General features: G+C 45.6%; 1 protein-coding gene across 1 annotated transcript; it reads right to left on the minus strand.

Moving 5' to 3' along the window:
- Positions 1 to 145: 145 nt before the first annotated feature.
- Positions 146 to 5,044, minus strand: LOC115198344 (cornifelin homolog A). Its single transcript, XM_029760236.1, has 4 exons — positions 4,920 to 5,044; positions 1,525 to 1,641; positions 1,020 to 1,177; positions 146 to 723 (listed from the first exon to the last, which is right to left on the minus strand). The coding sequence occupies exons 2-4, from the start codon at positions 1,637 to 1,639 to the stop codon at positions 511 to 513; spliced, it is 486 nt and encodes a 161-aa protein (XP_029616096.1). The 5' UTR covers positions 1,640 to 1,641; positions 4,920 to 5,044; the 3' UTR covers positions 146 to 510.
- Between the last annotated feature and the right edge of the window lie 11,163 nt (positions 5,045 to 16,207).

The following is a 16,207-nucleotide window of genomic DNA, read 5'->3' on the forward strand; positions in this document are numbered from 1 at the left end:
AAGTGATTTTCAAATGAATCTTCTGGTAAATCGACTCAACTTTGCTCTTCTTTTTTCAACCCATGTGCTGCTCAGTGCTAACCAATGTAAATAGGTGCTCACACATCTCAGTATACCTAGACCCAAATAATTCATTTTCAGACAATTAAAGTTAAAATATTTTATTAATTACATTAATATTCTCTAAAGTACAAAATTGGTATGGTACATGAATCAGATACCGTAGTTGCATGGTTGTGTTAATCGTGTCATTTTAAGTGTTAGCGTCTAACAAGCTATATAAAACACTAAGGACGTTTATATTTTAATTCATTCATTGCAATCATTGTCATTCTGATAGTGTTATGATTTCCTGATAATGTTATGATTTCTCTAAAAGTGTTTGCTTTTCTATCATTTTTTTAAACAGATACCTATGTGATGCACTGTTGGCTGGCTGTGCTGCCTGTTTCACATTCTAGAATGGCACTCATCCACAACCCCCTAATTTATCTCTTGCTTATGCTGGCTTTATTGTGGCGCGGAGGGGTAGAGTCCTACAGGCATAGGCTGTAGAGACATAGAGGGGTGAGGGGCTTGAGGGGGATGCATGTTGTTCTGGACAGGGGATGGGACATTGACGAGGAGGAGAGGGCGCTGACGTAACTTCAGCTCTCGGGCCATCTGGCACCAGGCACAGGGGGTGCAGCAGGTGACCAAGAGGCAGTCGTTGCACATGGTCCCCTACAGTCGGTGGTGGTAGGTGGGGAGGATATGAGACAGATATTAATTAGACAGATGGGTTGTCAGATCATGTGAATACAGTGAATTTCATTCCCATGATCACATCTCTTCTACTGGCATTATTCAATTATATAATATATGCCATTGGCCCTATTATTGCAGTCATCATGATTATGTATTTATTGATCTTGTCTAGCATCACCTGACAGCTCTGTGTGTATGAGGCACTAGTTAATTGTATAATAGGAGATGTTACGATATCAGCGAAGAGTAATGTCAGGGGTGTTTCACTCTACCCGGATGCGGTATCTCTCCCTCATGGTGCTCCGGAGGGCCAGAGAAGCAACTGGGACCCAGTAGATGAAAATGTCCAGCAGGGGGAGACAGAAACACTCCCCAAAGTCTGTACTGGTCTGACATCTCTGACAGCATGGGCACCAGAACCCCAAGCAACCTGACAGGAGACAGACAGACAAAGTTACTCACACACGCATGCACACACATGGACACACATGGACACACATGGACACACACACACACACACACACACACACACACACACATGGACACACATGGACACACATGGACACACACACACTCACACACACACACACACACACACACACACACACACACACACACACACACACACACACAGACAGACAGACAGACAGACAGACAGACAGACAGACAGACAGACAGACAGACAGACAGACAGACAGACAGACAGACAGACAGACAGACAGACAGACAGACAGACAGACAGACAGACAGACAGACAGACTCATTAAATACACTCACAGATATTCATGTCGTCACAACAGTCAAAGATGCTGCTGCTCCACACCTCACTCTTTATGTCAGCAGGGGACCGAAACATGCTTGGCTGTACGCTCACTACAGGCTGGACTGCCATCACTATGGATATACAGAGGACAATGCAAATCAAAAGCACTGCCAGAGATCTGCCCAGGTAATATGGAGTTGAGTTATATGAGGAACTGAAAATAATATACATGAATATATATGCACATGAGTCATGCTGATTAAATTAAATTGTATTTTTGTTATCAGGTTATTCTGCTATTCAGCTAAGATACTCCTGGAATTTAAACTTCTGAGATCACAAAAAAATACATCTGTAACGCCCTGGCCATAGAGAGGGGTTTTTTGTTCTTTATTTTGGTTAGGCCAGGGTGTTACATTGGGTGGGCGTTCTATGTTCCTTTTTCTATGTTTTTGTATTTCTTTGTTTTGGGCCGTGTGTGTGTGTGGCTCCCAATCAGGCACAGCTGAAGTTCGTTGTTGCTGATTGGGAGTCACACATAAGGAGCATGTTTTTCCATTGGGTTTTGTGGGTAATTGTTTCTGTTCAGTGTGTTACCTGTCAGTACTGTTTGGCTGTCGTTTTTTTGTATCGTGTTCTTACGTAATTAAATCTTCATGATGAACACTAACTCCGCTGCACCTTGGTCTACTCTCTCTTCAGACAGCCGTTACAGAATTTCCCACCACAAGAAGACCAAGCAGCGGAGTAAGTAGCAGAGCAAGGTTAAGAACCAGGAGAAAAGCTATCTGGAGTCGTGGACTTGGGAGGAAATCCTGGATGGGAAAGGACCATGGGCTCAAGCGGGGGATTATCGCCGCCCGCAATGGGAAATAGAAGAGTCGAGAGCTGAGAGGCGCTGGTACGAAGAGAGGGAGCGCAACGGACACGGGGGCACACAGGGAGATTGGCGGAGTCAGGCGGTAGACCTGAGCCAACTCCCCGTGCTTACAGGAGGCAGCGCAGTACTGGTCAGACACCGTGTTATGCGGTAAAGCGCACGGTGTCCCCAGTACGCGTTCATAGCCCGGTGCGCTATAGGCTAGCCCCCCGCAAGTGCCATGTGAGTGCAGGCATCGAGCCAGGACGGGTTGTGCCAGCTCAGCGAGTCTGGTCTCCAATGCGCCTTTTCGGGACAGGGTATCCTGCACCGGCTCTGCGCACTGTGTCTCCAGGGCGCTGGGAGGGTCCAGTTCGCCCAATGCCTCCTCTCCGCCCGTGCCGGGCCAAAGTGGGCAGTCAGCCTGGAGTATGGGTAAAGAGCGTAAAGGCTAGAACTCCAGTGCTCCCCCACAGCCCGGTTTATCCTGTGCCTCCTCCTCGGACCAGGCCTCCAGTGGATCTCTCCAGCCTTGTCCGTCCTGTGCCACCTCCCAGGACTAGGCCTCCAGTGGGTCTCCCCATCCTGGTCCGTCCTGTGCCACCTCCTAGGACTCGGCCTCCAGTGGGTTTCGCCAGTCCAGAGCCGCCAGAGCTGCCGCCAGTCCGGAGCCGCCAGAGCCGCCCGCCTGTCCGGAGCCGCCAGAGCCACCCGCCCGCCTGTCCGGAGCCGCCAGAGCCGCCCGCCTATCCGGAGCCACCAGAGCCGCCGCCTGTCCGGAGCCGCCAGAGCCGCCCGCCTGTCCGGAGCCGCCAGAGCCGCCCGCCTGTCCGGAGCCGCCAGAGCCGCCCGCCTGTCCGGAGCCGCCAGAGCCGCCCGCCTGTCCGGAGCCGCCAGAGCTGCCCGCCTGTCCGGAGAAGCTAGAGCCGCCCGCCTGTCCGGAGCAGTCAGAGCCGCCTGCCAGCCCGGTGAGTCCTGCGCCTAGGGCCAGGCCTCTTACATGTCTCCTCAGCCTGGTTAATCCTGGGTCAGTGCTGCCCGAGCCGCCAGGGACGCCTGCCAGCCGGGCGCAGTCATCGCCGCCCGCCAGCCGGGCGCAGTCATCGCCGCCCGCCAGCCGGGCGCAGCCCTCGCCGGGCGCAACCAGGGTCGCCCGCCAGCCGGGCGCAACCATCACCGCAGGGCGCAGTCAGGGTCGCCCACCAGACCTTCGGCGCGGCCAGGTGCGCCACCTAAGAGGGCGACGCCGAGAGTGGAGCAGAGGCCACGTCCCTCACCTGAGCCGCCGCCGTAAGAAGGCCCACCCAGACCCTCCCCTTCAGTGTCAGGTTTTGCGGCCGGAGTCCGCACCTTGGGGGGGGGGGGGGGGGGGGTACTGTAACGCCCTGGCCATAGAGAGGGGTTTTTTGTTCTTTATTTTGGTTAGGCCAGGGTGTTACATTGGGTGGGTGTTCTATGTTCCTTTTTCTATGTTTTTGTATTTCTTTGTTTTGGGCCGTGTGTGGCTCCCAATCAGGCACAGCTGAAGTTCGTTGTTGCTGATTGGGAGTCACACATAAGGAGCATGTTTTTCCTTTGGGTTTTGTGGGTAATTGTTTCTGTTCAGTGTGTTACCTGTCAGTACTGTTTGGCTGTCGGTTTTCTTGTTTTTTGTATCGTGTTCTTACGTAATTAAATATTCATGATGAACACTAACTCCACTGCACCTTGGTCTACTCTCTCTTCAGACAGCCGTTACAACATCTCCTTTCACTATTGCCAGAGGGAGCAGGTCAGTAGCTAATACAACAGTGTTTAGTGGTTGGTATGACGATCTAAAACTCAATTAGCAGGCTGGTTGTCAGGAAGTATGTGTATACTCGGCTCAAAGGGGCGGGTCTGGTCTTTTCACAGTAAACAGAAGAACAGAAGCACGTCTCCTCCCCTTCAATTCATCTCTAGGGAACAGGTAGTTTTGCTAGTCAGACAGGTTGCCTCCCACATTAACAATGTTCTAGCATTCACTAGTGCTGTTGCCTATGTGTTGCTCTAGGTCTGGGATTTTAGAGAGTTCGAAACTGGTCTCAGAGCGCTCAAAACAATTGAAGTTGTGGTTCAAATGTGGTGTGGTTATAAACTGGTTTAGGTACTCACAGAATGGGTCAACTTTGTGTGCGGTTAATGTTCTGATCTATTGTAAATGTCATAGATTTTCTGCTATGATAACTTTAGCATTTACTTTGAGTATTACTATATGCAATGACAGCGTTCAGTCTTATCTTATCAACAGCTCTACAGCTGAATGTAAAGTTATTATTTCAAAAGCAAAGACAACATCCATCATTTATTTCACATACAAATTACCGGATATACTATATTGATTATGATAAAACCACATTAATGGAAATGATATTGCTTTTAACCCGCTATATTTCTGTAAACAATTTTTCATTCCAAATTGCTTGAAAGATACCTCACATTGCACATCATTAATATTGTCTGTTTTCACTTATGACATAAAAATAAAATTTGTCTTATCATCAAAGAACCACAAAATACATCTCAGCCTACCTGCTTCTAGAGGTGATGGTGATGGTCAGGTCTACGGCGTGTCTCGGAGGGGTGGAGATGCAGAAAACAAGGCTGGATACACAGAATCCAATTCACATGGATGGATGGGTCGACACACAGCTAATGATATCTCAGGTGAGCACAGGTTAGTGTATACCTGAGGTTCTCTCTGGCAACCAAATGTATCGGTATGGTGGGTGGAACCTGTGTGTGTGTGTGTCACTATCACTTGTGAAATTTGTATTGTCATAGGGGAGAGTGGGGTAAGAGTTCATCTTTTACATTTAGAAGCGCTACATCAAGGGAAATACAGTATTCTTTCTAACAAAGATATCTACATTGAACAAAAATATAAACGCAACATGCAACAATTTCAAAGATTTTACTGAGTTACAGTTCATATATGGAAATCAGTCAATTAAAATAAATAAATTAGGTCATAATCTAAGGATTGCACATGAATGACAAGTGAAAACAGATATGCATCTGTACCTTTAAAAAGGTGGGAACGTGGATCCGAAAACCAGTCAGTATCTGGTGTGATCATCATTTGCCTCAAACAGCGCAACACATCTCTTTCACTTAGAGTTGATCAGGCTGTTGATTGGGGTCTGTAGAATCTTTTCCCAATCCTCTTCAATGGCAGTGCAAAGTTGCTGGATATTGGCGAGAACTGGAACACGCTGTCGTACACATCCATCCGAAGCATCCCAGACACGCTCAATGCCTCTTGAGATTGCAGGCCATGGAGGAACTGGGACGTTTTCAGCTTCCAGGAATTGTGTCCAGATTCTTGCAACATGGGGCCATGCATTATCATGCTCAAACATGAGGTGATGGCGGTGGATGAATGACACAACAATGGGCCTCAGGATCTCGTCATGGTATCTCTGTCCATTAAAATTGCCATTAATAAAATGCAGCTTATGCCTGCCCAAACCATAACCCCACCGCCCCATGGGTCACTCTTTTCACAATGTTGACATCAGCAAATCACTGACCCACACAATGCCCTGCACGCTGTCTGTCATCTGCCCGGTACAGTTGAAACCGGGATTCATCCAATTCTCCAGGCCATCGAAGGTGAGCATTTGCCCACTGAAGTCGGTTACGACTCTGAACTGGTTAAGACCCTGGTGAGGACGACTGGTCTCAGATGATCCGGCAGGTGAAGAAGTCGGATGCGGAGGTCCTGGGCTGGAGTGGTTACACGTGGCCTGCGGTTGTGAGGCCGGTTGGACCTAATGCCAAATTCTCAAAAATGATGGAGGCGGCTTATGAAAGGGAAATTAACATTCAATTCTCTGGCAACAGCTCTGGTGATAATTCCTGCAGTCAGCATGCCAATGGCACGCTCCCTCAAAACTTTAGACCTTTGTGGCATTGTGTTATGTGACAAAACTGTACATTTGTTTAGTGTCTCTTTATTGTCCCCAGCACAAGGTGCACTTGTTTAATGATCATGCTGTTTTAATCAGCTTCTTGATATGCCACACCTGTCAGGTGGATGGATTATCTTGACAAAGGAGAAATGCTCATGAAGAGGGATGTAAACAAATTTGTGCACAAAATTTGCGAGAAATAACCTTTTTGTGCGTATGGAAAATGTATTTTATTTCAGCTCAGGAAACATGGGACCAACACTTTACATGTTGCGTTCATATTTTTGTTCAGTTTACATATATTTCAGAATGTTGTGTACATCTGGAAAAAAATCAGAATTCATGTAAACACAACAGTTTTGAAAACATAGCTTGTCCAAAGAAAGTGGTCTCTTGGCACAAAACATTAAGGACACCTGCTCTTTCGATGACATAGACTGACCAGATGAATCCAGGTGAAAGCTATGATCCCTTATCGATGTCTCTTGTTAAATCCATTTCAATCAGTGTAGATGAAGAGGAGGAGACAGGTTACAGAAGGATTTTCAAGCCTTGAGATAATTGAGACAAGCATTGTGTATGTGTGTGCCATTCAGAGGGTGAATGGGCAAGACAAAAGATTTAAGTGCCTTTGAACGGGGTATGATAGTAGGTGCCAGGCGCATTGGTTTGTGTCAAGAAATGCAACGCTGCTGGATTTTTCACGCTCAACATTTTCCCATGTGTATCAAGAATGGTCCACCACCAAAAGAACATCCGGCCAATTTGACACAACTGTGGGAAGCATTGGAGTCAACATTGAGAAGCATCCCTGTGGAATGCTTTCGACACCTTGTAGAGTCAGTCCATACCCATGCAAATTGAGGCTGTTCCGAGGACAAAATATTAGGAATGTGTTCCAAATTAAGGTGTTCCTAATGTTTGGTATACTCAGTGTAGATCTCTCTGTTCAATATCACTTACCCTTCCATTTCTTGACCAGTTGTTTGGGACAGGGCTGTTGTTTCGATGTGCCAATTCATAGGCAAGTTCTCAGCATTTCAGGCTACTAAGCCCATTGGTATTTTGTAGTTTTGTATTTATTATGGATCCCCATTAGTTCCTGCCAAGGCAGCAGCTACACTTCCTGGGGTCCAGCAAAATGAATTAAATTACAATACATTCACAACTGATTTCACAACCCATTTTTGCACCAAACAGAGCTGTCTGTTTGAACTACTGGCACACAGTTCGAACACCCATACATACCCCACAAGACATGCCACCAGAGGTCTCTTCACATCCCCGGCTGTTCCATAAGGTGTATTTTTATCTGTTTTTTAATCAAATTTTACTGCTAGCTTGAGTTACTTGATGTGGAATAGAGTTCCATGTAGTCATAGCTCTATGTAGGACTGTGTGCCTCCCATAGTCTGTTCTGGACTTGGGGACTGTGAAGAAACCTCTTGTTGTCACAGATCCCCCTGGTACTGCTGCTCATTCCATTCACCAGCTCCGGAGGTCTACATCACCGGTCTTCTAGGCGTCACTGAACTGGATTCATTACCAGCAACCCCGGACTGTCTTGTCTCAATTCGCACACCTGGTTCCCATTCCCCCTGATTAGTATGTGGATATATGTGCCCTCTGTTCCCCATTGTCCTTGTCGGTTATTGTTACCATGTCCGTTGGTCTTGTGAGCACCTGTGCTGTTGTATTGGCTTCCATGCTATGTGTTATTGTGCACTTGTTTTATGGGTCTTGTCCTGTGTATTATTTAGAGGTTTACACCTCGCTCTTTTGTTTGGGTGGAGAAATTAAAACCCCCTATTACGTATTCCTGCGCTTGTCTCCTATCATTATACAGCGTGACACTTTTTGCATGTCTTGTGGGGTATGTATGGGTGTCCAAGCTGTGTGCCAGTAGTTCAAACAGACAGCTCGGTGCATTCAACATGTCAATACCTCTCACAAATACAAGTAGTGATGAAGTCAATCTCTCCTAGACTTTGAGCCAGGAGAGATCCCCATCCTAGCTACTGTTGTATCAATATGTCTTGACCATGACCGTTTACAATCCAGGGTTACTCCAAGCAGTTTAGTCACCTCAACTTGCTCAATTTCCGCATTATTCATTGCAAGGTTAAGTTGAAGTTTAGGGTTTAGTGAATGATTTGTCCCAAATACAATGCTTTTAGTTTTGAAATATTTAGGACTCACTTATTCCTTGCCACCCATTCTGAAACTAACTGCAGCTCTTTGTTAAGTGTTGCAGTCATTTCAGTTGCTGTAGTAGCTGACGGGTATATTGCTGAGTCATCCGTATGCACAGACACACTGGCTTTACTAAAATGTCGTTTCGTAAAGAACTTCAGGAACAGGTCAGGGACCTGTCTGTAATGGACGATTGTGATGACATTCAGTCCACTACCCACCCAATAGGGCAGCGCACAATTGGCCCAGCGTCGTCCGGGTTAGGGTTTGGCCGGGGTTGGCCAATTTTAAAAATTGTCTGCCGGTCATACAGAGAGAGAATTTAAAACTAGAACTAGCGCTAACTAGAGGTTTTCCCGGTCAGGTTACTTGGTCAGGAAAAACTTGTGGCTGTAGTTGTCATGACACCTGTTGTATTTAACTGGATGTGGTAACTCTCCCTCATAGAGTTACTCATAGACAGAGCAACAAATGGGACTGGGGCACAGTAGAACACGTCCAGCAGGGGGAGACAAGCACACTGGCCAAGCTCACTGGCCTTGAGACACCACAGACAACAGGAGCACCAGGAGCCACAGCATCCTGTCGGAAGGATTGGGTGTTTATGAGGTTATAGTTCAACAGAGTAAAGAGCGATGATGAAGCCTTCTTACCTGATCATAATTTCAATATGGTAGGACTGTCCCTCAGGGAGACAGATGGTAGACAGACAGACAGACAGACAGACAGACAGACAGACAGACAGGTTTGTGCTCTACAGATGCCCATGTCTTCGCAGCAGGCAAAGAGACCACTGCTCCAACGTCTGCCATCTCTGCTAAGACCACAAAATGTCTAGAAGGAAAATACCACTTTTTGAGTTTTATGCAGGCTATTAGATTTGATGTTGTGATCACAGGAGGTTGGTGACACCTTAATTGGGGAGGACGGCTTGTGGTAAAGGCTGGAACGGAATTAGTGGAATGGTATTAAATACTGTACATCAAACACATGGTTTCCATGTGTTTGATGCCATTCCATTTGCTCCGTCCCAGACAGGATTACGAGCCATCCTCCCCTCAGCAGCCTCCACTGGTTGTGATCCAATACCATAATCATCACATTGTTGTACACTGTACATTAACTTGTAACAGCCAAAACACTATTGTACATCAATCAAATTAAATCAAATGTATTTAAAAGGCCCTTTTTAGATCAGCAGATGTCACAAAGTGATAGATTTATATGAACTGAAATGGCACCTTGGCATAAACCAAACACAGAATCGTTAATCAATCTTGATTTCTAGCACACGGATAGGTGTCCAATTTGTGCAACACAGTAATGTCTTTGCTGTCATATGTATGTGGCAATAACAGTCCATGTAACAACATCAGAGAGTTAACAAGGAAAAATGACCCACCTATTGAGAGGTCAGTGCTGGTCTTGACTTGGGGACTGTCAGGTGTTAATATGGAGGTGATTGCGAGGGATCAAAAGTGCCTTGTTACATACTACGTTACTGTTAAGGGCAGCCCATTTACTATTGTCTGTGTATGTCACCCTTTACTAATGTATTTGCTAATATTTACTGACTCTGAAAGCCATGGCTGCAAGCCTACGCCCTGAGATTGAATAAATATCAGCAATATGGTATTATGCCTTATTATGTGGTTGTGGGTGGAAACTATTGGTGGGGGAAGGGGGAGTTTTCCCCATGCTATATCAAGTGTTTGGGTTTAAGAAAAGCTCTCTCTAAGCCTATATGTGAATGACTAAATTATCAATCATACTATGGGAATATACTCTTATGTAAGAGTAAAATGGGCCCAAATCTATCATTGGATGCAATGGATGCTTGTTGAGCTTGCTCAACCAACCATAGAAAAGCCTTGAGGAAATCTGAGAGCAGACCTTTTTAGTTGACTGAGCTGATGTCTGAAATGGCTGAACTGGACATGCAGTACCCCACTGGACACAAAAAGGTTGAATCAATGTTCTGATGAGGAATCTATGTAGAAAATACATTGGATTTGAAAAAGTTATCACTGTTGTTTTATTTTGATGGTGTTTGTTTTGTTTTGAGGGTGACATTTCAACCGCTATTGTTATTTACTGCTGCTCTTTAATTATTTGTTATTCTTACTTTGTTTTGTTGGTATTTTCTTAAAACTGCATTGTTGGTTAAGGGCTTGTAAGTAAGCATTTCGCTGTTGTATTCGGCACCTGTGACAAATACGATTTGATTTGATCATTGTAACAAATTTTCAACATAGACAAACCTTGAATAAAATATGTTTATTTTTGGATGAAATGGAGACATGAATCCAACATATCAATTATTAATTTATAGACAAACTGGATTTTGAATGAATTGTGTTTGGTTGTCAATGCAACCAAATGTCAACACTTAAAGGAGATCTTCTGCTTGGATAGTTCCATCTGTGCTGACTTAGTTTGTCTACAAATTAATAATTTATATGTTGGATTCATGTCTCCATCTCAAACAAAAATCTAAATAAAAAATAAATTAAATCAAATCAAACTTTAAATGCACTTTCAATAAAGTTGAATTTTATTTAGTTGTGTTCTTTAACTTTGATTATTGGTACAGATGGAGACGTGAATACAACATATCTATTATTAAATTGTAGACAAACTGGAATTAAAGCTAGACTAAATCAGTGGCACAAAAGATACATCTCCTTCAAACGTCGAAAACCAAACACAATTCAATTACACTTTTACAGTAAATAGCCTACTAACTTGTTGACAAATTAACAAATTGTGTTGGCTTCACATCTCCATCTAAACCAAAAATAAAAGTTCAAGAATAGAATTAAGCCAGTGGCTCAGAGGAAACTATTCAAGTATTAGATATCATTTAAATGTTTATGTTTAAAGGCTACCTTACAAACAAATGTAACTGTATTTATTCAACCTTAAAATTAGTAACACGTCTATGGCCATATTTTGAGGTTTGTTTAATGTAACTATAAATGTCTTCTTATGTAATCATAGAAAGCGTGCATGTTCAAGATAGCATGCAAAGGTCGCAGGTCTGTGGAGATGTGTAACGGCTGTCGGGAGAGAGAGTAGACCAAGGCGCAGCGGAGTTAGTGTTCATCATGATTGTATTTAATTAACGTAAGAACACTATACAAAAACAAGATAACCAACAGCAAAACAGTCCTGTTCGGAAATAATCTAAACAGAAACAATTACCCACAAAACCCCAACGGAAAAACAGGCACTTATGTGTGACTCCCAATCAGGAACAACCAACAACAGCTGTGCCTGATTGGAAGCCAACGGCCAAAATCAATGAAACAGACAACATAGAAAATGAACATAGAATGCCCACCCAATGTAACACCCTGGCCTAACCAAAATAAAGAACAAAAACCCCTCTCTATGGCCAGGGCGTTACAGTACCCCCCTCCCCCCCAAAGGTGCGGACTCCGGCCGCAAAACCTGACTCTGAAGGGGAGGGTCCGAGTGGGCCTTCTTACGGCGGCGGCTCAGGTGCGGGATGTGGCCTCCGCTCCACCCTCAGCGTCGCCCACTTAGGTAGCGCCCCTGGCCGCGCCGGAGGACTGGTGGGCGACCTTGGTTGCGCCCGGCTGGCGGGCGACCCTGGCTGCGCCCGGCTGGCGGGCGGCGATGGCTGCGCCCGGCTGGCGGGCGGCGATGGCTGCGCCCGGCTGGCGGGCGGCGATGGCTGCGCCCGGCTGGCGGGCGGCTCCGGACAGGCGTTGGCTCTGGCGGCTCCGGACAGGCGGGCGGCTCTGGCGGCTCCGGACTGGCGGGCGGCTCTGGCGGCTCCGGACTGGCGGGCGGCTCTGGCGGCTCCGGACTGGCGGGCGGCTCTGGCGGCTCCGGACTGGCGAGACCCACTGGAGGCCTGGTCTGTTGAGCAGGCACAGGACTGACCAGGATGGGGAGATCCACTGGAGGCCTGGTCCTAGGAGGAGGCACAGGACGGACCAGGATGGGGAGACCCACTGGAGGCCTGGTCCGTGGAGGCGGCACAGGAGAGACCAGGATGGGGAGACCCACTGGAGGCCTGGTCCGTGGAGGAGGCACAGGCTTAACCAGGATGGGGAGACCCACTGGAGGCCTGGTCCGAGGAGGAGGCACAGGATAATCCGGGCTGTGGGGGGAGCACTGGAGTTCTGGTACGTAGCCTCCTTACCCACACTCAAGGCTGAATGCCCACTTTGGCCCGGCACGGGCGGAGCGCAGGCATTGGGCGAACTGGGCCCTCCCAGCGCTCTGGAGACACAGTGCGCAGAGCCGGTGCAGGATAACCTGGACCGAAACGGCGCACCGGAGACCAGACGCGCTGAGCTGGCACAACCCGTCCTGGCTCGATGCCTGCACTCACATGGCACTTGCGGGGGGCTGGCCTGTAGCGCACCGGGCTATGAACGCGTACTGGGGACACCGTGCGCTTTACCGCATAACACGGTGTCTGACCAGTACTGCGCTGCCCCTGTAAGCACGGGGAGTTGGCTCAGGTCTACCGCCTGACTCCGCCAATCTCCCCGTGTGCCCCCCCCCAGAACATTTTTGGGGGCTGCCTCTCGTGCCTGTTGCGCTCCCTTGCCTCATACCAGCGCCTCTCAGCTATCGCTGCCTCGATCTCCCACTGCTGGCGGCGATACTCCCCAGCTTGAGCCCATGGTCCCTTTCCGTCCGTTAATTCTTCCCATCTCCAGGAATCCTGAACGTTCCTCTCCATCTTCTCCAAAGTCCATGAGTCCATATTACTTTCCTTCTCCTGGTGCCTCTCCTTCCTCTGCTGCTTGGTCCGTTTTTGGTGGGTAATTCTGTAACGGCTGTCGGGAGAGAGAGTAGACCAAGGCGCAGCGGAGTTAGTGTTCATCATGATTGTATTTAATTAACGTAAGAACACTATACAAAAACAAGATAACCAACAGCAAAACAGTCCTGTTCGGAAATAATCTAAACAGAAACAATTACCCACAAAACCCCAACGGAAAAACAGGCACTTATGTGTGACTCCCAATCAGGAACAACCAACAACAGCTGTGCCTGATTGGAAGCCACACGGCCAAAATCAATGAAACAGACAACATAGAAAATGAACATAGAATGCCCACCCAATGTAACACCCTGGCCTAACCAAAATAAAGAACAAAAATCCCTCTCTATGGCCAGGGCGTTACAAGATGTTCACAATTGCTATAATAATCTATCAGAATCTTGAACAGCATTGATCACTTGCGCTATGTACCTTTAATGTAATCTCAACTATAATCCAGGTCATTTAGTTGTGCTATTAGATGAAGCACAGTGATAACACATTAAGTTGTTGTATAAATATCAAATATCTGACATGGTATTCCCATTTGAACTTTGTTGTGCTTTTAAGATTTTAAATGGTTGAAAGCAAAGTGATAACACATTTATATGGCAACTTAAACAAAAATCACACATTGTTTTTCCATAGTAAAAACACATTGGGAATTCAAAAACTTCAGACTGTCTTTTTGAGTGGGTGAATAAAGGTTGAAATCTCTTGCCTCAACCAAATATTACCCACATTTACATGGTTAAATGACGTGGTGTGCCTAGTGGGACCTGTCTTCCTCCTGCATGGAGCAAAGAAAACGCAATGACATCTCCATACTTGTTCTTTTTCAACCAAAGGATGTATTTTTATCATAGGTCTGTCAGACCCATGTGACAAAGTTGTTATAACTGTCACTCTTTTTGACCTGTGACCCCTCATGTCTGGTTACCACAGCTTACCCCTCAGGCCGGACGAGCCCTCCCCCTGGTACTTCATATCCCTTAATGTCATTTTAAGTAACTCAGACTAGGATTGCTGATCTTTGAGATTATAATGAATAATATAATATGGACGGAGGGGGACCTGATCCTAGATCAGCACTACTACACTGAGATGCTTTTTGAATAGTATTTAGTATTTTTTTAGTATCTCCATTAGCTGTTGCCAAGGCAGCAGGTACTCTTCCTGGGGTCCAAACAGAGATACAACATTAGATCATACAAAACATTGTGCATTATACAAATTGACATTGCTCCATTGTTACATTACAATATTACAATACTACATTTCATTACTAAGAATAGTGCGTGGGTGTGTGTAGAGTGTGCGTTTTAGAGTGTGTATCTCTTCAAAGTCTGCGTTGTGCCATGAGGTGTTGTTTTATCTGTTTTTTTTTATCTGATTTTAATGCTAGCTTGAGTTACTTGAGGTGGAAGAGAGATTCATGTAGTCATGGCTCTGTATAGTACTGTGTGTTATCTAGCGTCTGTTCTGGACTTGGGGACTGTGAAGACACCTCTGGTGGCATGTCTTGTGTGGTATGTATTAGTGTCTGAGGTGTGTTAGCCGATTGACTAGACAGTTATGTACTTTTAACACGTCAATACCTCTCACAAAGACCAGTAGTGATGCAGTCAATCTTTCCTGTACTTTGAGCCAGGAGAGATTTATATGCATGTTATTGATATTAGCACTCCGAGTACATATAAGGGCCAGATGTTGCTGCTTTGTTCTGGGCCAACTGTAATTTGCCTATTTCCCTCTTTGCAGCACTTGACCATATAACTGGGCACTAGTCCAGGTATGATAAAACTAGGGCCTGTAGGACTTGTTTGTTCTATTATGATGTCAAGAAAGCAAAGCAGCACTTTATCACAGACAGACCATAACATTGTGCTGAAACCATAACATTGTGCTTAAGAAACTCGTATTCTTGTCAAGGCCATCCATGGTCCCTCAGATAGGGTTTTTGTAAGGTTGGTCCTTTCATAACAACGAACCAGGGTAGAATAGGGGGGAAATCTGTGGTTACAAGCTTTTGTTTTTATCTTTTCAACTAGGACTAGAAATTTAAGTCATTTTACATGTTGAAAAATGTATATAAATACCTGCATTTCCTAACTGAATTATGCCTGATATTCTAATAATGCATAGAAAAGTGAAATCAGTCAAAATGTTGTTTCTCCACCAAATAGATTTTAGAGCAGTAAGAAGTGTCATACTGCTTTATTGCATACTTCATTGAATAACATTTCACTGAGAAACTGCAGACCACCCATAGACTAATGGTGGCATGCAGTGGTCCACAAAATTGGCTAGCCGTAATGCTATGTTCATAACCAAGTGGGTAGGTGGTAATTTCCAGTTGTGAAGTAGTAAATCTGAGTATATATTTTTTTAACCTTTATTTAACTAGGCAAATCAGTTAAGAACACATTAGTATTTACAATGACAGCCTACTGGGGAACAGTGGGTTAACTACCTTGATCAGGGGCAGAAGGACAGATTTCTACCTTGTCAGCTCGGGGATTCAATCCAGCAACCTTTCAGTCACTGGCCCAACGCTCTAACCACTTGACTACCTGCGGCCCCAGTTAGATGCGTTTATGTGCTTTGAACTCATTGAGAAACACTGATTGGCTAATAGCAAACAAACTGTGTCAACCATACACTAAAAGTACAGCTATCATGCCAGGAAACAAATTATAGTGTTCAAAAACCATATTAATAGATTGCTTTTTATAAATAATGTTTTGTTGTTGCATTTAACTGCCGAAAATGCTGCAATCGTGGTCATTTCCTTAGTAGGTGACGTCAGAGGACAGAATGTTGGAGAAGTGGGAGCTCAGGATGATAAATTAGTTTCCTACTGGTAATTATGAGTTGGAGTGCAGTTCAAGTGGAATTCTCAGTTT

This window comes from Salmo trutta, chromosome 8 (assembly GCF_901001165.1).
Source record: "Salmo trutta chromosome 8, fSalTru1.1, whole genome shotgun sequence".
In the NCBI taxonomy this organism is placed as follows: Eukaryota; Metazoa; Chordata; class Actinopteri; order Salmoniformes; family Salmonidae; genus Salmo; species Salmo trutta.